Raw genomic sequence first — 25,213 nt, forward strand, 5'->3', positions numbered from 1 at the left:
GTTTACACAGGAGAGAAACCATGTTGTTGTTCAGTTAGTAGTAAAACATTTACATGAAATCGAACTGAGGCTCCACTTGGCAGTTCAGTTTTCAAGTTGTTTTCAAACTGTTTGTTTTGCTTTCTTCATAATAAACACTGTTCGAACGTACAATAAACATTCTTGATTGCAATATTTTTTTGATTGTATTTTGTAAATTGGCAAGTTGTTCATGATATTTACTGACCCACTTACAGAGTGCTTTATGAAACATTTCAACTGTTTTAGAAATCCAACGAGAGCAGAGGTTATGATACCCACAAGCATCCAATAAGGATTGAAGTGTTCTCTGTGCAGTACAGGATTTGCTAAATCAATTGGAGATCTGAGGCGTCCTTTGGCTGTACAGAGAAGAGAGAGACCAGTTAGATGTTCAGTTTGTGGCCAAAGATTTGCACGAGCTGAGACTGACACATTGAGCTTCTGTCTGTCTCTCTCTGTACGTCATTTTCTGCACGTCTCTGAATTTACATCCTCATCATACCATGTATCTTTCAAAGTTCAAAGGTCGAGCATATCATGTTGGCACATAATAAACAATCCAAACAAGCACTAGAGATGCTACTCTGCATTAGAAGTTATGCTACACATGTTTCACATCATCAACACGTCCTTCCTGTGACATCACTGCGCTCCTTATAGGTGTGTGCATGTGTGTGTGTTTCTCACAGAGACAGATCTGGTGCTTGTGTTTTTTCTTTAGACTCTGGCCGTTGTCGTCTTTTAAAGGGATACTTCACCCATATGCATTAAGCGTTGTATCATTAGAAACATGGTAGTATTTTGTAGTAGTTTTTAATGGTTGTGCATCCAGCCTCATTTTGCACTGAGACAGGAAAGCTTCTTATCTCATTGTCTTAAAAGGAGCCTCCAATGACACAAAAAAATCCTCATTTTGCATCATCGGAGGCTGATTTGGTTAGCAGGTGTGAAAAGGCATTGCTAGTTCCTTTAGCAATTTATATCTTTTCATCCAGTTTACTTTGAACAAGCAAAGTGGAACACATTTAAAGGCCCGTCACATAACGACTTACCAGAGCCAGCCCAAACCCACTTGGTGCCCGAGGTGAGATTTGAGCTGCTGCCCCTTGAAGCCTGTTGCTACCAACTCCACCTCCAATCACAATATTCATGCACTTCTAAAAGACTGGCACACAGCTTGACCTTCTACAGCTCAGCTTTATTTCAAGCTGATATTCAATGGTACGGTCAGTGTCACTGTCACACTCGTCTGACTCCTCCCCCACAAAGAGCGGGTAGCGAGCAGCGGTGTTGTGATGCGTCAGCTCGAGCAGGGAGCATGAAAATAAAATCTGTTTTCTTTGCTTCTATTACTGAACGAAAGCGTGAAAATGAGGTTCAATCAAACAACAGGAAGTAAGAGCCCAACTAGCAGGGAACATTCCCACAAGAACATCTGGAATATGTTTAAAGGACATGTTGAAGATGGTCATCATTCAACATCATGTCCCTATAATGTGAACTGTTAAAGGAAGATTAGGTCACATTTGACACAGCAGAAATCCAGGATATGCTCTGAACATATCTGGGAGTCATGACTGTCTACAAGGAGTGACAGGCGAGTTGTCTGTGACGCTGCCTGAGTCGTATCTACGTCATGTTCACGTGGACGTGCTGGCTCCTCCCCTTCCTGTTTAAGTGAGGGAGGAGAGAAAAGAAGAAGAACAGACTGTACTCACTGATTATCTGAAGCTCATAGAAGCCTTTTGAGATCATTTCTTGCTAGCACAACAATGTAGCCCAGAATACTAAACATGAGAGTGACCTTCTTATTTGATATCAATGAAAGTCATTAGTATCACTACATTCTTATCAGTAGTAACAAGAGCTCCATGTTAAGGAAGGAAATCAAGTCTCTGTCCATGTTGCTATGAGGAGCTCTACCTGAAATAAAGAGTGAAGGATCCAAGATTAGCTTGATGTCCACAATGGGACTTCTTTCTTTTTGTACGCGTGTCGTTTATGTGACGGTGGATTTTAATGGTGTGGCTCTGCCGTGGTGAAAATGGACTACTAAGAAACGTTCCCCGGTGCCTTCTTAGCGGTGAAATAATCCGGTCCTACCAAGAGGTTGGAATTGAAATAAAAGGAAAAGAGGCTAGCAGGCTAGGAGTAACAACAGTGAATGGTTGTCACATTGAGAACAGTTGCTCTGGCTCACCTTCCTGTCCACTCCAACATCAACATGAATCCACAATAAGTATGATAGTACGACCAATGGTGACTTGTTCCTGTTCAGATTCTTCATGTCTAGCCTCCATCCCTGAGCTGAAGGAGCAGCAGAAACAGCTGTGCTGCAGGTGACACAGGTGAATCCACTCCCTCCTATCAGGCCTCTCAGAAGAGGAGGAGAGCTCATTGTTCACTTTGCTCTCCAAATCACACCTGTTTCCTCTTTCTTTGCCCAGCGCGTCCACAAGTGACTCACTGTTGAAGTTCATGAGTTCAGTGATTCACTTTGTTTGTGATGCTCAGGCAGACTTGATTTATTGTTGATGAAAACATCAGCCTGTGTTTAAGGATACATGTGTGCCTGTTTGGATGATTGAACTTTATTTACAAGGATCTTGTGAAGCAGGCAGATGATGAATTGTTCCACTTTATTTCTCCTGAACAGGAACACCACTTGACAAATGAAGGCTGTGGAATCATCATCTCTCTGCCTTCATTCACATGCATCAGCTCACCTTTGGATGTCTATGAGCTTCAGCCGTCATCATTTAGGTTCAAACACTTCCATGGATGTAGATATCCATCATGTTTGAGGCATACCCATGTACGACTGCACAAAGCATTCTGAGGTCAATGAAACGTGTTGAAGAAAACATCATCTGCGTCCCTTTTCACTCATCCTTACTTCTTCAACGGTCGCATGGAAACGGACTCGCTGGAAACGTTGCGGCAGCAAGGCATTGTGGGCCGGCATTATGTTGTCTTCTTTGTTAAAAGATGGTTGAATGTTTCCTGTGCTAAGAGGAACTTATAAAAGAAGCATTGATCCACCTTTTCTGAGCTGTTAGAGAATTCAAACGGCTCTAATCATGGCCGCCACTGAAACGCTCCCGGCTCATTTCACTCAGTTAGGAACCGTCCTGAAAAGACAATTCAAACGCACCCTGAGCAACATCCATCGACTTTCATTCTTGACTTCAGGTTATTGTAAATGATTTTTACCCAATCTATAAATGTTGTGTTCAAGCCAAAGTGTCAAAAACTCCAGTTGGCCCGGTCGAATGCTTCTTGGATGTCTAGACTGAGTAACATGGTATTGTGTCTGTTGGTCTTAGTAGCAGATGTTATCAGATTGAATGTTGGCCTGACATTGTGAGCACCTTGTCTAGCAGGAATAAACCCTGTTTGGTCCACTTGAATTCTTTTCTTTATATTCTTCTTCATCCTCTGTGCTCACATGTTTGTTCCTATCTTTAAATCATTACAGAGGAAGCTAACAGGCCGTGAGTTGGCTCCTTCCCCTCCTTATATGTCAGACTGAAATGATGGCTTCTGACTGTGTTGTTGGAGGCTAACCTGATGATAGAGCCAAATGAAAGACTTTCAACAATACTGCTGTGACTTCAGTCATCAGACATTTATTCAGTTCCTCCAGGAACCCGTCTGTGCCGGGGGATTTATTATTTAGAGCGTCTCATGTTTCTTGACATGAAATTGGCCGTGTCATGTCAGTGGCTTCTTCCTTTGATAAAGTTGGTAGTTGTAGTTTTTGAAGGGAAATATGTGATTTGCCTTGTTATCAGTCTGATTCATGGTTTAGCTGTATAGCTCTTCTTCCAATAGAAAGAAGAGAGAAACAGTTCAATGAGTGGGATAGACTAATATCACGGTACATATGGCGAGGGAAAAGACCAAGGAGAAGATTTCAAACTCTTCAACTGCAGAAGAAGAAGGGCGCTCTAACACATTATGATATATCTGCACAGTGGAGAACCCTGGTTTGCTGGTGCAGATCTGATTATCAAGCCAGATGGAAAACTATTGAAGAGAAGTTGTCAAAGAGCGTCCCAATCCAGGCATGTTTAGGGGATCAACGATTGGTTGAAAAGCTCCTGGATAAAGGGAATAGCTGGATGAATTGATCCCTGAAAACATGGTTCAGTATTATCAGCAGGACTGGCCTGTCTGATGAAATAAAGATACTGAGGTGGTGCTGGCATGACCCCGACTTCACCCCCAACAAACTGGATGTTCCTTACAAGTGATGGACCAAACAAGGCCTCTCCTCTTACTCTTCTTTTTTTAACCAGTGTTGTGAAATGTTTAATGTTAAATGATTATTAACACACCTCGTAAGAAAAACAGGGCACCACCTGGCTGACCAGGAACAACTGTATTAATTATGAGAATTAATAAAGTTATTAATTCTGAATTTTTGAAAGTTATTAATTCTGAATTAAATCAACCTCATATCTGAATTATGAATTCTGGATCAATCGACTACCTGAAATCACACGAACAAGCTTCTGAGTTTTATGTGCAGAATTTAATGAAAGAAAAGGTGAACAATAACAGAATAATGACATGAATTAAATGTGTTATGAATGTGGAACCAAAATACAGTGACTGATATATTTGATGAAGGTGAACACCAGAAATGATAAATGTTATGATGACGACTTGAGTATGGTATTGTGGTTTAACGTTTGTCTGATAAACATGTTAATTTAGTTGGGGACAAAAAGTGGAGTGAACGGAGGGAAAACTTGAGATTAAAGGATAAACTGAACTGTGGGAAGTAAAAAGGACACGATGTGACACGACCCTCTGCAGGTTTGACCAGCTGTTGAATGCGTCTTACTTTGTTGTAGAATCAACGAATCCGCCTTAGAGGGACCGAAGAATTCTGCGGTCCAGAACTGCTTTGACAATTCAGGTCGGAGTCGGTTCTACTGTGCAATTGGGTCGCGTCCTGAGTGTCCAACGGCCTCCCGGAGAGCTCTGAGATTTATCCAAAAGTATTTCTGTCGATGAACGATCGTTAACTTCCTGCTAACTGAAATGGCCAATTCAGTTAGTTCAGATAACGAGATCGTTTAAGAGTCAATGGTGGGAAAAGAAATAATTCCAAAAATGATGAAAAACGATTTAATTAGCGATTTAATTATCCTAAAACGGTTTCTGATTAGAAGATGCGTATTGAAAATCTTGGAAGGTGTTTTTCCTGCGTCTTCGACCCCCTTGGAGATCAGTTTGGCGTCAGAGTCATTAACATTGGAATGTCTGTAGGAGGTGTAGAGTCAGAGGGAGAGGGGGAGAGAGAGGCCCTCTGATGAATCTGATTAGATAGATATATTCTACAACACCAGCAAACATTTCCAAACACTGAAAAGACTCTTTGCTTCAAGATTTCTTCAAATACGCCACCATTTAAACAGTTTGATGACAGAGACTGAAAAAGTCTTTGACAATAATCTCATACAAGTTTTCATAGCTGCCTATAGAGGGCACTCTGGGATTCAAATCATTTGCAGGTTGTATAGAGGGCTACAAGAGGAACACAGAGAACATACCACCTACATCAAACACAAATGGGAAAAGGAAACTAACTTACACATCTGTGAAGAAGCTTTTGGGAAAACACTGGGAGTTTGAGTGGAAGATCACAAACTCCATCTCATGGAGAACATTGGGTTGGAAGAGTCTGATTAGATACTTTATTAAAGCTGTTCAGAAATCTCATGACACAGACTCTATCTCACTTCTCTTCAGTGCTATCTCCTGGCTCCTGGGCCCAACCCCACATAGTTCTAGACCGGCCGTGTTAAGGATGGTCCCAAAGCTCTTATACTGAAAGAAGGAGAGAGGAGGGAGATCTGAGGAGAGAGCTGACTTTACCCAAGTCTTTTTACTGACAGACAATATCTCTGTGCATCTCTGCTGGGAGGGACTAAGACACAAGTGGAGGACACTTGGATGCAATGAAGGGAACTGAGATGTACCCATAGACTCTTCTAGCTGCTGGAGGAATTGTGGCTCACAGGAAGCAAATCACTACCACCTGTTCTGTCCTAAAAAACACAGCTTCTGATTTGAGATCCACAGAGAACCAACAGATGTCTTTAAAGTCAGATGTTACCCAGGAATGGGAACAAGTCTTCCTTGCTAACCTGCATTCATCCACTAAACCAAATACTCATTTGGAAGCCTGAACATTGCTGGCAGAAAGGCCATAACAAAGAAATGTTCCTCCACCAGTGGAAGACTGCTACCATGTAGTTCATGGAATCTATTCAATGACACAGATCACTTGTTCTCTGAAGCTTCACAAAAACTCATTTGAGGATCTCTGGATAAAATGAAAATCCTATATCTCCCCTAAACTCCCATCTTTTCTTTCAACTGCTTTTCCTTTAGTTATGAACCCCTGTATACTTTGTTTTGTTGTTTTTCTTTTCAGTGGGATATCACCTCATCTCTTACATCGGATTTATTTTGTTCTGTGTAAAAGCACAAAAACATAAAAGGAGGAATCACTCTGTTGTTGAAGCACAAATGACTGTACTGTACAAATGTCTCTGAATATGTGTGATTACAAATACAATTGAAAAAAAGAAATATGACTGAAAGGAAGTGTAAGCTGATTCCTCTGTCAGTCCCTGATGGATGAAGCTCTCCTCAGCTTGCAGAGCTTCTCCTCACACAAGATGGTGGAGGTTCCTCCTCTGTGGATCATCACCTGCTCCTCTCTGCTCCACCAGTCCTGATCACTCACATTATCACAGAGATCATCTCCAGCTAATGAGAGAAGAAGAGAGATGACAGAAATCATTTTCATCAGCTGTGAGTCATCAGATTCCCCCACAGCGCTGTAACTAAGCTCCGCCCCCACTCCACCTTTGGACTTTAACACTGAACGGTTTCATGTTGGTGTCTGAGTGTGAGTTTACACTGAGTTATGAGAGCTTCACGTCCACACACACTCAGACACACACAGCGTCGTTCTGTCCTACCAGCTCTGACAGCCGACTGTTCTCCTCTCCACTTTAAAGAGTCAGAGCAACACATTCAGTTCAGAGAAGAAACAGGACTTATTATAGTCAGGTCAAAGGTCAACTAACCATGGGAAGAAAATAGAAGAAGCCGTAGTTTGGACATGAATCCTCTCTGATGTTTCTTTCTTTCTGTCAGTTGTCCTTCCTGCATTTGTTCCTGCAGCTGTGTAACTTTAGTCTTTGAGACTGTTTGTCTTCAACTTCTTCATATTATTCATATCGTTTGTTCACAGTCTGTGAGATATGGTGATAGGTTATATGAAGATAGCTCCGCCCCTTTTAAGAAACTCTGGGTTTACTTCTCAGGTTGATAAGCAGCTTCATGTGACTGTTCAGCACCATCTCTTCTGTCAGGGTTAGTGAAGCCAGATCACAGAAAACAAACCCTGAGTATGTTGAACTCTCTTTGTAGTAGAGAACCAAGAAAAGGATTTCTCCAACAACAAACAACAGGAATGTAAATATATGTATGAGCTGATATGTGGAGGCTTTACTAAAGAACACTGAGAGACTGACCTCAGAGTCTTCAGTCCATAGTTTGGATTCTTCTGAAGATCACTCAGCAGCTTCACTCCTGAATCCTGCAGCTTGTTCTGACTCAGTTCCAGCTCTCTGAGATGGGAGGGGTTGGACTTCAGAGCTGAGGCCAGAGAAGAACAGCTGATCTCTGACAAACTGCAGCCCCTCAATCTGAATAAAGAATAAAAGAAGTAAATGTAGATGACAGTGAGCTTTATACATGAATGTGTGATGTTGTCCACATGAACACACTAATGTGATCAAAAATAATGTGTAATCCAGTCACATGTGTTCAGGTTGTGATGAGTATCTCAACATCAGTTTGTCCTGATAAATCAAGTTTTCTCTAAATGATTAGAGGATCATTTCTGATTGTGTATTCACTAAATCTAAATCCTCCAAATGTCAGCTCAACATTCATCCAGCTGTTCATGTGCACAGATGAAGAACAGGCTGCTGATCTCAGTCAGCTCTGTGATGTTACTACATTTATCAAATCACACATTACATTCAATCACAAGTCTTCATGATTTCACTTCATAACAGAACCAGAGGAAACCAGAGGCTTCATGTGCACCTTGTTCAACTTTACTTCACAGAGTCACAGAAACATTTTCACATCAAATCTCTAAATTATTCAGAAACTTCAAGAATAAGAAATCTCCTAAATCATTAAATATCCACAGATTTAAATTCAGACAAATACTGAAAATATATAAATCCTGACATGTGCAATAATGGAGGATGTGGATTGAAATGATTCAAATGAATGACACAGTCAGTGATCTTACATCAGAGTCTCCAGTCTGCAGTTTGGACTCTGCAGTCCCTCACACAGCAGCTTCACTCCTGAATCCTGCAGCTCGTTGTTCCAGCTCAGCTCCAGCTCTCTGAGATGGGAGGGGTTGGACTTCAGAGCTGAGGCCAGAGAAGAACAGCTGATCTCTGACAAACTGCAGAGCTCCAATCTGAATAAAGAATAACAGAAGTAAATGTAGATGACAGTGAGCTTTATACATGAATGTGTGATGTTGTCCACATGAACACACTGATGTGATCATCATCTGTTCATTCACACATTGAAGGACATCAAAGTGATTCATTCATGTTTTTGTACTTCCTGATCATTCTTAGATTGAAACGTACAATATGTTGAATTTTATTAGAATCTTTACATTTAAATATCTGAATTCATTTCAAATGGACTAAACCCATGTTATATATCCAGTGTTTCATGGTTTACAGCTTTGAGGAGGGAGGACTTAAGTTTGAATTTTGACAATAACAGTCAACAATGAATTCTTGAAGCATTGTGATGCTAAAGTGTTTGTTCAGCATGCTGGTAACTGTAAGAGTGGACTGAATCTATTTGATATTAATATGAGGCTGTGATAGAGCTGTCACCTTTCTCTCCTCCTTTCTTCTCTGAGGGAGAAACTCTTCATCCTTACATTTGGACTTTAGGAGCTCTCTTAAGGACTGACATGCTTTGTGAATAACCTTGATCTTTACCAGGATCTAGTCTTTAATCTAAGTAGAAATGTAGCTGCAGCGTGTTCCAGCTCCAGCTGTCTGCCACTGTGGCTGAAACTTCTCTTCTCCCTTCTGTTGTCCTCGTGCCCTGCTGTCACTCTCCACTCTTCTCAGGACTTTTTTCATTTCAATCTTGATTTGAACCCGTCTGTTGTCGGGATCTGATGCTTTTAAACCCTTGAACCAAAAGTCTTTTTCATGACAGAAAGCCTGGGCTAAAATCTGTGTGCCAGTGCACAATTCAAGTGTAGCGAGCGCTCACAGGAGTGACAGCAGTGAAGCTGTCGGGTACGTTGACAACACGTCCAACTTATTAAAGCAGTCAAAAAGATAGCACGCCAACGTGAACATCACTGCAAGCAGGAACAAAGAGAGTGTGGAGCAAAGCCAAGTCTCCTTTGCATTTAAACAGCCTCTTGATAATAATTCTGAACGGGCCAAAGACATAACAAACACCACTGCTGTTTTTATTACAGTGGATTACATGCAGAATGGGACTTTGTGTTTTTACAGCTTCTTATATTGACAGAGGGAAATATGAATAGTTGTGAGATGAAACTGTCCCAGCTTTATTTTGTGCTCTAAAAAGTGCTGACTTCATAAACAGAAAGGTGTCAGTGTTTGTCTCTGTCATTTAAAACACATCTTTTTATATATACTACAGGCTATATGGATGATTTTATTTTATTCATTTCTTTTATTGATTGGAGACTCTTTTGGTTATAAGTATATTTGATTTGATGTTATTTTTGAATGTTTCATTTAAAATGTCATGAAAAAGAAACCTGAGCAGGTGAAGTCTGAACTGTCCATGCTGAACTTAAGACAATGTGTAAAAGGGAAGTTGTAAATGTTCCTGATAAAGAAAAAGAAAGTGTTGCATCAGGTCCCTTACTGGACCCAAAATGTACCCAACCCAATCTTCAGAACTGAGAACCGTACCCAACCCAAATGTTTGTGTAGCGTTACAGCCCGAGTAGAGACACAGCTGATAGTAAAATCATTTCATCAAGTTCTCAACAAATCAAAATGTGAACCATGTTTGAACAGCATCCCCCCCTTTTTAAAAGCAGGAATAAGACTGGGGTCCTTCATGTTGTAGCTCACCTCTTTTTATGTCTGATTATTTGATGTTTCTGTAAAAGTCTGACAGAGTTGACTCAAATCTGGGACACAACTTTAACAGGTCCAAATGTTCCTACAAACAACATTTTAAAGTGTCGATGACTATAATAGTATTTTACACCTTTGGTATCAGAAGGTTTTATAGTTTGAAGAGTTTGACTCTTTTTTAAATCGTTTCAAGTTTTAAATTGTTTTCTGCCATCGGGCAGGTTTAGACATGAAACAAAGAAATCAGAACCAACATTTGGGATTTCAAAATAGTTTCATCATAAAAATCTTTTAAAGGGATTTTCATTAAAAAGGAATAAGTTCATTTGTAAGTGGTATTTTTAAGTTTGTTTGTCTGGGACAGGATGTTTCCCAATTCTCAAGAATGGGTGAAATTCAAACAGTCAACGGTTTCTATTATATTCATATCTATATTACAGTCAGTGATCTGACCTCAGAGACTCCAGTCTGCAGTTTGGACTCTGCAGATAATCACACAGCAGCTTCACTCCTGAATCCTGCAGGTTGTTGTAGCTCAGGTTCAGCTCTCTGAGATGGGAGGGGTTGGACTTCAGAGCTGAGGCCAGAGAAGAACAGCTGATCTCTGACAAACTGCAGCTCCTCAATCTGAATAAAGAATAAAAGAAGTAAATGTAAGTGACAGTGAGCGTTATACATGAATGTGTGATGTTGTCCACATGAACACACTGATGTGATCATCATCTGTTCATTCACACATTGAAGGACTTCATAGTGATTCATTCATGTTTTTGTACTTCCTGATCATTCTTACATTGAAACGTACAATATGTTGGATTTTATCAGAATCTTAACATTTAAATATCTGAATTCATTTCAAATGGACTAAACCCATGTTATATATCTTTTTATTGTTGAGTACTTACATCACATCAAATATTTCCAACAGTGATCAGAGTCAGAGAAATATTAGAGATGTAACTGGACGTGTCTTGTCTTGGCGGCAGATTAGGGCTGGGAGATATATCCAGTATTTAAGATAGATGGATATATATTCAAACATGATATACGACAATATCTTTAATATGGATATAGTTCATGTTGCATTAAAATATGGTTCTACACGTCTTCTGTAGAGCTGACAGTTCAGCTATTTGTCATCTCACTGTGTCTCCCTCTTCACCCTGCTCCTCTCTCTCTCTCTCTCTCTCTCTCTCTCTCTCTCTCTCTCTGAGCCTAATTCTAAAAACTCAATGGATAACAAAGCACTGTGTTTATTGAGGACAGCCAGAATAGTAGTTATTTAGCTGACTCTTACTCCCAGCATGCTCTGCAACAGCTAACACATAGGTGTGAAGTTTAGGGTGAATAAAAGCAGTCGTCTCCCATTCTTCTCTCTCTTCAAATGCTTCCAGCATCCAGAGACACAAGTCTACTCCTGCTTCACAGCACGCTGCTCTTTCTTTCAATGTTTTGGCGTGCAGGCAACCCGAGGCCTCAAGGAATGACAGTGTTCTGAATCCCCAGCTTGCATCATCCATTGAATGCATCTCGACGGAGATTCTCGGAGAGCGTCTTATTCACAGAGCGAATTAAAAACAGTATTAATTGTTTCAATTAAGGTTTAATTGTTTCAATTAAGGTTTGTAGGATATACCATCAACCTGAACACTTTGTGTTCTGCTGCACAAGTAGTTGCTAAACCACATGACAGCTTTTGTTTGTTTGTCTGGGACAGGATGTTTCCCAATTCTCAAGAATGGGTGAAATTCAAACACAGTCAACACAGTTTCTATTATATTCATATCTATATTACAGTCAGTGATCTGACCTCAGAGTCTCCAGTCTGCAGTTTGGACTCTGCAGATAATCACACAGCAGCTTCACTCCTGAATCCTGCAGCTTGTTGGCACTCAGGTCCAGCTCTCTGAGATGGGAGGGGTTGGACTTCAGAGCTGAGGCCAGAGAAGAACAGCTGATCTCTGACAAACTGCAGCCCATCAATCTGAATAAAGAATAAAAGAAGTAAATGTAGATGACAGTGAGCTTTATACATGAATGTGTGATGTTGTCCACATGAACACACTGATGTGATCATCATCTGTTCATTCACACATTGAAGGACTTCATAGTGATTCATTCATGTTTTTGTACTTCCTGATCATTCTTAGATTGAAACGTACAATATGTTGAATTTTATTAGAATCTTTACATTTAAATATCTGAATTCATTTCAAATGGACTAAACCCATGTTATATATCCAGTGTTTCATGGTTTACAGCTTTGAGGAGGGAGGACTCAAGTTTGAATTTTTACAATAACAGTCAACAATGAAGTCTTGAAGCATTGTGATGCTAAAGTGTTTGTTCAGCATGCTGGTAACTGTAAGAGTGGACTGAATCTATTTGATATTAATATGAGGCTGTGATAGAGCTGTCACCTTTCTCTCCTCCTTTCTTCTCTGAGGGAGAAACTCTTCATCCTTACATTTGGACTTTAGGAGCTCTCTTAAGGACTGACATGCTTTGTGAATAACCTTGATCTTTAGCAGGATCTAGTCTTTAATCTAAGTAGAAATGTAGCTGCAGTGTGTTCCAGCTCCAGCTGTCTGCCACTGTGGCTGAAACTTCTCTTCTCCCTTCTGTTGTCCTCGTGCCCTGCTGTCACTCTCCACTCTTCTCAGGACTTTTGTCATTTCAATCTTGATTTGATGTCATGATTCCATCATGGCAGGTCCCTCCTTCCCCTTTGTGTGGTTTGTATTCCCTGTCTGTGATCCTCATGTTTCTTTCTCCTGTTAGTCTCTGTGTATTGGCTGTAGGCGTGGCTACCTGGGTGCTGGCTGCACCAGGTGTACCTAATCTCTTCATCAACACCTGGCTGTATTTAAACCTGGGATTCCTCTGCCTCGGTGCCAGATCGTTGCGTCTACCAGTGTGGTAGTAGCGTTCTTGTGGATCACGGCCTTTTGTGCATATTTATCTGGCTTGGTTAAGCTGGGAACTAACTCCTCTGTGCTTCCTCACTTTAGATCGTTGTGTTTTTGGATTCGTGTGTGTTCGTCACTACCTGCTCACTGCCTGCTGATCTTCTCAGAAGGAACTGCACTACGGGACTGGAGACTCACTTCACACTCGGACCGAGTGTTCACCTCACAATTGGGATTCCTGGAAACATCACCCCCTCCCCATCACTGTCACTTGTTTATTAAATTGGATACTGGCTTGAACTTGTTTGACGAGTGGTGCTTTTGGGTCCGATCCAGTCGGAGATCGTAACATTTGAACCCGTCTGTTGTCGGGATCTGATGCTTTTAAACCCTTGAACCAAAAGTCTTTTTCATGACAGAAAGCCTGGGCTAAAATCTGTGTGCCAGTGCACAATTCAAGTGTAGCGAGCGCTCACAGGAGTGACAGCAGTGAAGCTGTCGGGTACGTTGACAACACGTCCAACTTATTAAAGCAGTCAAAAAGATAGCACGCCAACGTGAACATCACTGCAAGCAGGAACAAAGAGAGTGTGGAGCAAAGCCAAGTCTCCTTTGCATTTAAACAGCCTCTTGATAATAATTCTGAACGGGCCAAAGACATAACAAACACCACTGCTGTTTTTATTACAGTGGATTACATGCAGAATGGGACTTTGTGTTTTTACAGCTTCTTATATTGACAGAGGGAAATATGAATAGTTGTGAGATGAAACTGTCCCAGCTTTATTTTGTGCTCTAAAAAGTGCTGACTTCATAAACAGAAAGGTGTCAGTGTTTGTCTCTGTCATTTAAAACACATCTTTTTATATATACTATAGGCTATATGGATGATTTTATTTCATTCATTTCTTTTATTGATTGGAGACTCTTTTGGTTATAAGTATATTTGATTTGATGTTATTTTTGAATGTTTCATTTAAAATGTCATGAAAAAGAAACCTGAGCAGGTGAAGTCTGAACTGTCCATGATGAACTTAAGACAATGTGTAAAAGGGAAGTTGTAAATGTTCCTGATAAAGAAAAAGAAAGTGTTGCATCAGGTCCCTTACTGGACCCAAAATGTACCCAACCCAATCTTCAGAACTGAGAACCGTACCCAACCCAAATGTTTGTGTAGCGTTACAGGCCGAGTAGAGACACAGCTGATAGTAAAATCATTTCATCAAGTTCTCAACAAATCAAAATGTGAACCATGTTTGAACAGCATCCCCCCCTTTTTAAAAGCAGGAATAAGACTGGGGTCCTTCATGTTGTAGCTCACCTCTTTTTATGTCTGATTATTTGATGTTTGTGTAAAAGTCTGACAGAGTTGACTCAAATCTGGGACACAACGTTAACAGGTCCAAATGTTCCTACAAACAACATTTTAAAGTGTCGATGACTATAATAGTATTTTACACCTTTAGAATCAGACGGTTTTATACTTTGAAGAGTTTGACTCTTTTTTAAATCGTTTAAAGTTTTTAATTGTTTTCTGCCATCGGGCAGGTTTAGACATGAAACAAAGAAATCAGAACCAACATTTGGGATTTCAAATTAGTTTCATCATAAAAATCTTTTAAAGGGATTTTCATTAAAAAAGGAAAAAGTTCATTTGTAAGTGGTATTTTTAAGTTTGTTTGTCTGGGACAGGATGTTTCCCAATTCTCAAGAATGGGTGAAAGTCAAACACAGTCAACACAGTTTCTATTATATTCATATCTATATTACAGTCAGTGATCTGACCTCAGAGACTCCAGTCTGCAGTTTGGACTCTGCAGTCCCTCACACAGCAGCTTCACTCCTGAATCCTGCAGCTTGTTGGAGCTCAGGTCCAGCTTTCTGAGATGGGAGGGGTTGGACTTCAGAGCTGAGGCCAGAGAAGAACAGCTGATCTCTGACAACCTGCAGTCACTCAATCTGAATAAAGAATAAAAGAAGTAAATGTTGATGACAGTGAGCTTTATACATGAATGTGTGATGTTGTCCACATGAACACACTGATGTGATCATCATCTGTTCATTCACACATTGAAGGACTTCATAGTGATTCATTCATGTTTTTGTAATTCCTGATCATTCTTACATTGAAACGTACAATATGTTGAATTTTATTAGAATCTTTACATTTAAATATCTGAATTCATTTCAAATGGACTAAACCCATGTTATATATCTTTTTATTGTTGAGTACTTACGTCACATCAAATATTTCCAACAGTGATCAGAGTCAGAGAAATATTAGAGATGTAACTGGACGTGTCTTGTCTTGGCGGCAGATTAGGGCTGGGAGATATATCCAGTGTTTAAGATAGATGGATATATATTCAAACATGATATAAGACAATATCTTTAATATGGATATAGTTCATGTTGCATTAAAATATGGTTCTACACCTCTTCTGTAGAGCTGACAGTTCAGCTATTTCTCATGTCACTGTGTCTCCCTCTTCACCCTTCTCTCTTTCTCTCTCTCTCTCTGAGCCAAACTCTAAAAACTCAATGGATATTAAAGCACTGTGTTTATTGAGGACAGCCAGAATAGTAGTTATTTTGCTGACTCTTACTCCCAGCATGCTCTGCAACAGCTAACACATAGGTGTGAAGTTTAGGGTGAATAAAAGCAGTCGTCTCCCATTCTTCTCTCTCTTCAAATGCTTCCAGCATCCAGAGACACAAGTCTACTCCTGCTTCACAGCACGCTGCTCTTTCTTTCAATGTTTTGGCGTGCAGGCAACCCGAGGCCTCAAGGAATGACAGTGTTCTGAATCCCCAGCTTGCATCATCCATTGAACGCATCTCGACGGAGATTCTCGGAGAGCGTCTTATTCACAGAGCGAATTAAAAACAGTATTAATTGTTTCAATTAAGGTTTAATTGTTTCAATTAAGGTTTGTAGGATATACCATCAACCTGAACACTTTGTGTTCTGCTGCACAAGTAGTTGCTAAACCACATGACAGCTTTTGTTTGTTTGTCTGGGACATGATGTTTCCAAATTCTCAAGAATGGGTGAAATTCAAACACAGTCAACAAAGTTTCTATTATATTCATATCTATATTACAGTCAGTGATCTGACCTCAGAGTCTCCAGTCTGCAGTTTGGACTCTGCAGATAATCACACAGCAGCTTCACTCCTGAATCCTGCAGCTTGTTGATACTCAGGTCCAGCTTTCTGAGATGGGAGGGGTTGGACTTCAGAGCTGAGGCCAGAGAAGAACAGCTGATCTCTGACAACCAGCAGCTCTCCAATCTGAATAAAGAATAAAAGAAGTAAATGTAGATGACAGTGAGCTTTATACATGAATGTGTGATGTTGTCCACATGAACACACTGATGTGATCATCATCTGTTCATTCACACATTGAAGGACTTCATAGTGATTCATTCATGTTTTTGTACTTCCTGATCATTCTTAGATTGAAATGTACAATTTTGAGTACCATTTTGAGTCAACAAAGGTTTGTAGGATATACCATCCACCTGAATACTTTGTGTTCTGCTGCACAAGCGGCTGCTAAACCACATGACAGATTTTGTTTGTTTGTCTGGGACATGATGTTTCCCAATTTTCAAAAATGGGTGAAAATCAAACACAGTCAACACAGTTTCTATTATATTCATATCTATATTACAGTCAGTGATCTTACATCAGAGTCTCCAGTCTGCAGTTTGGACTCTGCAGTCCCTCACACAGCAGCTTCACTCCTGAATCCTGCAGCTTGTTGTTGTAGCTCAGGTGCAGCTCTCTGAGGTGGGAGGGGTTGGACTTCAGAGCTGAGGCCACGACGTCACAGTGAGTCTTTGAGAGTTCACAGTTAGAAAGTCTGTAGTGACACAATATAAAATTAATAGTCATGAAAGAAGCGTTGATATTCACGTCTCACATCTGATGATTGAAGTTTGACAGGTCCTGTTTGGTCTTAACTTTACACATCAGTGGAATCTCTCACTGACACAAAAAGTCTCCTCACTGCTTTTCAAACCTGCACATTCTTCATCTTTCAATCATTTACTAAATGTTACAGATGTGTAACCCTGCTGCTAAAACAGCTTAAAAAGAGTTATTAAAAGAGTCATAAACAACATCATTATTGGTTTAGTTCATCAGTTCATGTTGTATTTATTTGATGTAACACACTCGAGCTGTGATTACTAAGTCAGTGAGTTTATTGTTGCAGTTTTGTACGACTAAAATCAACAGTAGTTTTGCAGTGCAGATTGATGTGCAGCAAAGTAAAAGTCTGCGATGCAGGACAAGAGTTTCTTTTTTTATGAAGCCAGAGTGAGTAAGAGATGGTCACCATGTTGTCACCATGTTAACTGTAGAAGTTGATAAACAGCAGAACTAAGTGATAAAGATGGACAGAGGATAATTCATCAGTTAGGAGTGAGAAGAGTTCCTGTAGAAGTCATGAAACTGAGTGAAGTGTGTGTCATTTTAAAAAGCTGCACTTCACATGTCTCAGTCAGCCAGCTGCTCACTTCATTGTGCTCGTTTTTCTGCCTGTTAGCAAACAAGTTATGGCTTTGCAAAGTCATTCCAACCAGTTCATGTGATTTAGTGATCCTCGAACTCATAAAGGTAAACATCATTCATGCTCATGATTTCATTTAGAGGTCAAAATCCTGATTTGACTCAAACAAAGCTGCTCCTCCTTAAACTATGTGTGTGTGTGTGTGTTTGTGTGTGTGTGTGTGTGTGTGTGTGTGTGTGTGTGTGTGTGTGTGTGTGTGTGTGTGTGTGTGTGTGTGTGTATGTGTGTGTGTTGTATGGTTACTGTGCTCACGACCTCGCTCCTCCAGAACCTAGAAAGACGTGCATTTATCCAGGAGGGTTACACATGGAAACACATGGAGTTTGATTTAGGATGAGCTCATGTCTATAGGGATCTAAAGTGGGATCTATTCAGAGGACTCTCTCTGCAGTAGAAAACCATTTGAAAGTCATTGAACAGTAACTCTGGAGGAGGACCATCTCATTCTCCAGCCGTCTGACTCACTTCTATAAAGGTGAAAATACAGAGACTGCTGCAGAATGATCCAGAAATCAAACAAGTCAGCCAAGAATCAAATGTAGTGAGGTGAAGGATCTCCTGTAAGAACAGTTTATCTATGATCTACCTGCTGACATGTTGAGAGATGATGCTCATGATTGATTAGTAATGCCTGCAGAGGCTGGAAGGGGGCGCTCACAGCATCTGATATCTCTCTTTTCAGGGATTAACACTATCACACATCTCAGTCACTTCTTTGGGAATTCTCTCCTGAATGTGTTCACAAAAAAACTGTCAAAAACATTTATGAACTCAGGACAAAAACCTCAAAAACATCACGTCTGAAAAAAATCAAGAAATCAAAAAATCAATCAATCGTCAAGTCAAATGAAAACACCGAAGAAAAAAGTTTCTCTGTTAGAGAAGTTAATTTCTCCTTTAAAACTAAAATGTGTGGTTTTCATTTCAAGAGATGATTTGATTTCAATTCCAAATATTCACTTAATAACCACTCGATAGTTCATCAGATATTCACTCTTTCTTTAGACAAATATCCCAGCTTTAATAGTGGAGCACATTTACAGTAGAGACCATGTCAGTGAACTATGAGGGAAAAAACTAAAACTAAATCATCTTTTATTAATCTTAACTGAAGTCAAATGTTCAATAAATGGTGATACTGATTTGATGTCATATCACCCAGCACTATTAGTACATGACACTGATTTATAATGATCATCACATCTGGACTTACTTTGCCTTCCTGCAGTTCCTCACAGCTGGAATCAGTCTCAGTCCTCCCTGGTCTGATATGTAGTACTTATTCAGGTCAAACTCATCCAGAACCTCCTCGGACATCTGCAGCATGTAGGCCAGAGCAGAGCACTGGATCACAGAGAGTTTCTTCTCTGATCTGTTCTCTGACTTGAGGAACTCTTGGATCTCCTGATGGACTGAGAGGTCCTTCATCTCTGTCAGACAGTGGAATATGTTGATGCTTCTGTCAGGAGAGATATCTTTACTGTTCATCTTCTTCAGGTTTTTGAGGACTCTCTGGATAATTTCTGGACTGTTGTCTGTCTGACCCAGCAGGCCTCCCAAGAGTCTCTGGTTTGACTCCAGAGAAAGACCATGAAGGAAGCGAACAAACAGGTCCAGGTGACCGTTCTTACTTTTCAGGGATTTCTCCATGGCACCTCTCAAGAAGCCATTTAAACAAGTGTCGTCTACGTCGCCACTGTCATCATCATCACTGTCATCATCACTGTCATCGTCGCTGTCGTCGGAATCGTCTTGTTCACTGTTGGCCTGCTCCAGAAAAGTCCTCAGTACTGTTGTGTTCCTGTTGGTGAAACAGTGAAACATGTAGACTGCAGCCAGAAACTCTTGAACGCTCAGATGAACAAAGCAGTAGACTGTTTTCTGGAAGATCACACACTCTGTTTTGAAGATCTCTGTACAAACTCCTGAGTACACCGAGGCCTCTGTGACATCCAGACCACACCGCTCCAGGTCTTCTTGGTAGAACATGATGTTTCCGTCCTCCAGATGTTCAAACGCCAGCCTCCCCAGCTTCAGAAGAACTTCCCTGTCGGCCTCTGTCAGCTCATGTGGACTCACCTGATGTCCCTCACCATACTTGTTCTTCTTCCTCTGTGTCTGAACCAGCAGGAAGTGTGAGTACATGTCAGTCAGGGTCTTGGGCAGCTCTCCTCTCTGCTCTGTGCTCATCATGTGCTCCAGAACTGTGGCAGTGATCCAGCAGAAGACCGGGATCAGACACATGATGTGGAGGCTCCTGGATGTCTGGATGTGTGAGATGATTCTGCTGGACAGATTTTCATCACTGAACCTCCTCCTGAAGTACTCCTCCTTCTGGGCGTCAGTGAAGCCTCGTACTTCTGTTACCCTGTCAACACATGAAGGAGGGATCTGATTGGCTGCTGCAGGTCGAGAAGTGATCCAGATGATAGCTGAGGGGAGCAGATTCCCCTTGATGAGGTTTGTGAACAGTGTGTTTAACGATGACTTCTGTGTGACATCACACACCACCTCCCTGTTTGTGAAGTCCAATGACAGTCTGCTTTCATCCAGGCCGTCAAAGATGAACAACAGTTTACAGACAGCGAGCGTCTCTGCTGCCACCTTCTGTAATGTTGGATGGAAAACACGGAGCAGCTCAAGAAGACTGTAGCGCTGATCTCTGATCAAGTTCAGCTCCCTGAATGAAAGCAGGATCAGCAGACTGACGTCTTGGTTCTCTGAGCCCTCGGCCCAGTCCAGAGTGAACTTCTGCACTGAGAAGGTTTTTCCAACACCAGCCACGCCGTTTGTCAGAACCACTCTGATGGGTTTCTGTTGGTCGGGTTGAGCTCCTGTCTTTGGTTCCTGTTGGTCGGGTTGAGCTCCTGTCTTTGGTTCCTGTTGGTCGGGTTGAGCTCCTGTCTTTGGTTCCTGTTGGTCGGGTTGAGCTCCTGTCTTTGGTTCCTGTTGGTCGGGTTGAGCTCCTGTCTTTGGTTCCTGTTGGTCGGGTAAGGCTTTAAAGATGTCCTGGCACTTGATTGGAGTCTCATGGAGGGTCTTCTTTTTAGAGTCTGTCTCCATCTGTCTCACCTCATGTTGGGTGTTCACCTCTTCTTTCTGCCCCTCTGTGATGTGGAGCTCAGTGTAGATCCTTTTGAGGGGGGCTCTACTTCCTGTTTCATCACTTCCTTCAGTCACATGTTCACATCTCGTCCTCAGACTGACCTTATGTTGATCTAAAACCTCCTGCTGATCTACTGAAAGAGAGAAAGATAGAATCTGATTATTGTTTTCAGATGTTTTTGTAAAAGAAGTAAAAAGAGTTTTAATTTCTAGACTTTTGACATTGACCAATAAAAGTCGTGTTTGAGGAGATCACAGAAGCACAAAGGTGTACAGTCTTACTTTGTTCAGTGCTGCTCTGACTGACTGTCTGCAGTCCAGCTCCTGGTCTTGATCCATACTGAGGACAGGACATCTCCTCCTCTCTAACATGAGTCCTCTTCGTCCCCCTGTGAAGACATGTCTTTAGAACTAAACTGATGGTTGACTGATAGAAAATATGAAGATTAACTTCCGGTTATGGCATCTACCTGAACGGCAGCGAGATTCAGAGCTCCGGCCTATTGGACCCATTTTTGCTTTTCCATTTCAACATGGAGTCACTCAGTTGCCCACGCTTGCCCCAGTACCGAGTATATTACAACTTTCTCTACAAAAACGCCAAACGCACGTAAATATAAACCGTAAAAAGTGGGTGAAGTCGATGACGTTAACGGCGCTAGCAAAGATCGCACCTCGCTGGATAGAGAAGATGAGGACAATGCTAATGCTAGCACTAGCGGCCAGGTAGACGACGAGACTAACACTTTAGTTAGTGATCAATTGAAGGACTTCTTGGAGGATAATAATGTCCTTTCTAAATATCAGTCAGGCTTGAGAAAAAAACATAGCACTGCTACAGCTGCATTTAAGGTTTGAAATGACATTTTTGAAGCCATTGAAAAATGTTGTGTAGCTCTATTTATTGACCTTTCAAAGGCATTTGATACTGTTGATTACAGATTATTGATCAACATCTTCATCAAATTGGCCTGTCAAAGCAAGCAGCACAATGGTTTGACAACTATCGGCAGGATCCACTTTGTCCTTTTTAGAAATCTCAAAGGGGGTCCCCCAGGGTTCGATATTAGGACCCATTTTATTTTCCATTCATATTAACAATCTGTGTGAAAATGTGTTGAATGCCATGTATCACTTTGATGCTGATGATACTATCATCTATTGTTGCTCAACATCTGTTGCACAAGCTTTTGAGTTTATGCAATCAGCATTTAATGTTGTCCAGTCTCGGCTGAGGGAACTAAAGTTGGTCATAAACTATGATGAAACAAAGCTCATGTTGTTTTCACATTTACGTGAAGTACCAACAAATGTACCCTTGAATTTTACGTCCCAAGGAAATACAATCGAGCTTGCAAAAGCAACAAGTACCTGGGTTTCCTTCTGGACTGTGAACTATCATTTAAAGCACATATCACCAAACTCGTCTCCAAACTCAAAGTGAAGCTGAGATTTTATTATAGAAATAAATCCTGCTTTTCACTCAGGGCGAGGAAACTTCTTGTTTCTTCTACCTTCCTTCCTTTGTTGGATTATGGCGATGTGCTGTACATGGGCGCCTCTGCTAAATGTTTACTGTCATTGGATTTGTGACAGGTTGTAGACGCCTTACTCATCACTGTGACCTGTACATGAAATCTGATTGGCCACCCTTAAAGGTGCGCAGGTATTTACACTGGCTAAATCTTCTTTATAAAGCTCTTCTTGGTTTGGTGCCGTCATATTTATGTGAACACCTTCAAAGAACCAGAAGCCAACACGCCTTGTGTTCCTGTGATGTTTTAAAACTGTCTGTTCCTCGTGTCCGCACTGAGCTCGGAAAAAGGGCGTTCAGTTTTGCTGCTCCCTCTACCTGGAACTTTCTCCAAAATGACTTGAAAATGGCCGACCTCATTTCACTTGAAGCCTTTGGCTCCATCTTAAAGGACAAAAAACGTGAGGCAATCGGACAGTGTCTGTGTGTCTGAATTGTAACCTGTCATCACAACTCTGCACTTCATCTGTAAACTGATCTGTTCATTGGAATTGTTGTTTTTTTCTTAACTTATTGTCTGTAAACTGTTTTAATCATGACGTGTGCTGCTGCCCTCTTGGCCAGGTCGCCCTTGTGAAAGAGATCTTGATCTCAATGGGTTAATTACCTGCTTAAATAAAGATGAAATTAAAAAAGAAAGAAAGAAATTCTTCTGTTTGGATTCAGCTCATAGTCTGCAGGGAGATGATTGTTTCTTGTGTTTTAACCCTCCTAAAACATCTGAAGAGACAAAGAGTTAGTAAGAAGACTTACTTTGTGTCCGAGGGTCCACCTTCATTTCTGAAGTTTATAACTTCAGAAATAAACTCTGCTCCGTCCTCCTCTTCCTCTAAACTCACCTCCATGATCTGATCTGAAGTCAGTCTGAGAGGAAACACAGAAACACTCACTGAGAGATCAACACAAGAGAAACAGGAGACATGATCTAACACACACACACACACACACACAGACACACACAGACACACACAGACACGACCATACAAACACACACACACACACACACACACACGACCATACAAACACACACAAACACACACACACACACACACAGCTCATATGAATGTAAGCTGTGACGTCATTAGAAAGTGTCTGTGTTCAGTTGACAGGAGGAAACTGAGAGTACAGAAGTGAAGATATAAAAACTGTGGATAAACACTCACCCTGCTTCACTCTTTACTTCTCTCTTCACTTCTGTCCACAAAATGTCTGAACTCACTGAACACTTTCACTTTCACTGTCCCGCCTCCTCTCATGAGTCTGGATCACGTGTTGCTCCTCCCTCCTCCAGTTACAGGAAATGAGCTGCTGTGTGTGTGTGTGTGTGTGTGTGTGTGTGTGTGTGTGTGTGTGTGTGTGTGTGTGTGTGAAATCTTTCCTCCATCATAAACCACCGACTCGTTTCTCATCATCTCACCAGTGTTAACTGATAATTATTATTGAAGAGCTTTTTCTAACACAGATTTTTACAGCTCCCTTAAAGAGAATTGAATTTGACTGTAAAATAAACAGCAATGATAAAAAACACTCAGCTGATAGAATTGTAGCAGACCCGGCTGGAACAATGGATGACTCTCTGCTTGACTGATGGTTTATGATCACTTTTATTTCATAGATCAATGCAATCATCACAAACACACCGTAAGAGCTGTGGAAAGAAAACTCTAATAGGAAACAACCATTAAACATAAACCACGTACCAAATATACAAATAGAACACATAGCATACCCATTTACAATAAAATCACATGTCAACAAACTATGAAATAAACTAAGAATTCATCAAGTTATTTTAAAGTTAACATTTTGTCACATACATGTGTTAAAAACAAGAGTGAAATTCAAAACTCATGACTGAAGCCAAAGTTACAACCTAAATCAAAGGCATGCGTCGGAGGCCATTAAACAGCTGATGGTGGAAAAACAGCTGCTTGACCAACCCGAACTGCTCCAACCTGACGACTAAGCTCCACCGGAGCACGGACACACACAAACGTCACCAACAAATCAAACACGCTGGATAAAGAATTAGACAGAGCAGGATCGGACCTTTCCAGCTGCTTGCTATTTAACATTGAATGGACGACTGAGATTTTCCCTCTGCGTCACGTTTGTGCCCATCTGTCGGCATTCCTCTATTATATCCTGTTAGGTAGCAAACTCTGCCTTCAAAATAAAAGCCCCAAAGCATAAACAAAAACAAAACAATATATAAAACTCACAACAATAATTGAAGTACAAAGGTGAACATTCTACATCTCCCTTTAATGTTTTTTTTCTCTTCACATGGTCATTTACAAGAATGATGAAACAGAAGTTCACTCCAGCTCACAGGGACTGTGTTTATGCTCTTTCATTTATGACCTGTCCCTGTGTATTCTTTATTAGCATTAAAAACATACATGAACGGTAAACTGCTGGGACTTCATCTCCACCCGGAAACGGACAAACATGAATTGATCTGCATGCACATGTTCTCTCACCGAACGCAGCAAATGATTATCCTGTAATGATGTGATCTGTCAAACTGTTTTAGCTGTTTTTATGTTTGTTTTGTTGATGTTGTCCAAATGTGTACTTGATGTGGACCTACTGTGCTGCTTTCTTAGGCCAGGACCCCCTTGAAAAACAGATTCTGAATCTCAATTCAGAATGGTTCAATAAAGGTTAATAAAATCAAAGAAATAAAATCAAATCTGTCAAAAACGAACGCCGTCAGGGTTGCTAGGAGACCAAACGCGTCCTCATCGTGGACGGGCTTGATCGCTTGTGGAATCGCCTTAAAAACTGTTGAATATTGTTTAGTTGTATATTCAATGTTGTATTTTACCATTAAATCATTGTAATCAAGCAAA

The 25,213-nt window shown here is 40.9% G+C and overlaps 1 protein-coding gene and 1 long non-coding RNA gene across 2 annotated transcripts; both read right to left on the minus strand.

Annotated features, from left to right (window-relative positions):
- Positions 1-7,356: 7,356 nt before the first annotated feature.
- On the minus strand, positions 7,357-21,651 carry LOC306822739 (NACHT, LRR and PYD domains-containing protein 3-like). Its single transcript, XM_079341937.1, has 9 exons — positions 21,107-21,651; positions 18,933-20,958; positions 16,832-17,008; positions 16,261-16,434; positions 14,927-15,100; positions 12,043-12,216; positions 10,686-10,859; positions 8,378-8,554; positions 7,357-7,757 (listed from the first exon to the last, which is right to left on the minus strand). Exons 1-9 carry the CDS (start codon positions 21,177-21,179, stop codon positions 7,424-7,426), a joined length of 3,483 nt encoding a protein of 1,160 aa, XP_079198063.1. The 5' UTR covers positions 21,180-21,651; the 3' UTR covers positions 7,357-7,423.
- A 1,510-nt stretch (positions 21,652-23,161) lies between these two features.
- LOC306822748 lies at positions 23,162-25,004 on the minus strand. Its single transcript, XR_013778941.1, has 3 exons — positions 24,520-25,004; positions 23,522-24,285; positions 23,162-23,222 (listed from the first exon to the last, which is right to left on the minus strand). It is a non-coding gene; the product is annotated as an uncharacterized lncRNA (long non-coding RNA).
- Between the last annotated feature and the right edge of the window lie 209 nt (positions 25,005-25,213).

The sequence above is a fragment of the Symphodus melops genome (genome assembly GCF_947650265.1).
Source record: "Symphodus melops genome assembly, chromosome: 4".
In the NCBI taxonomy this organism is placed as follows: domain Eukaryota; kingdom Metazoa; phylum Chordata; class Actinopteri; order Labriformes; family Labridae; genus Symphodus; species Symphodus melops.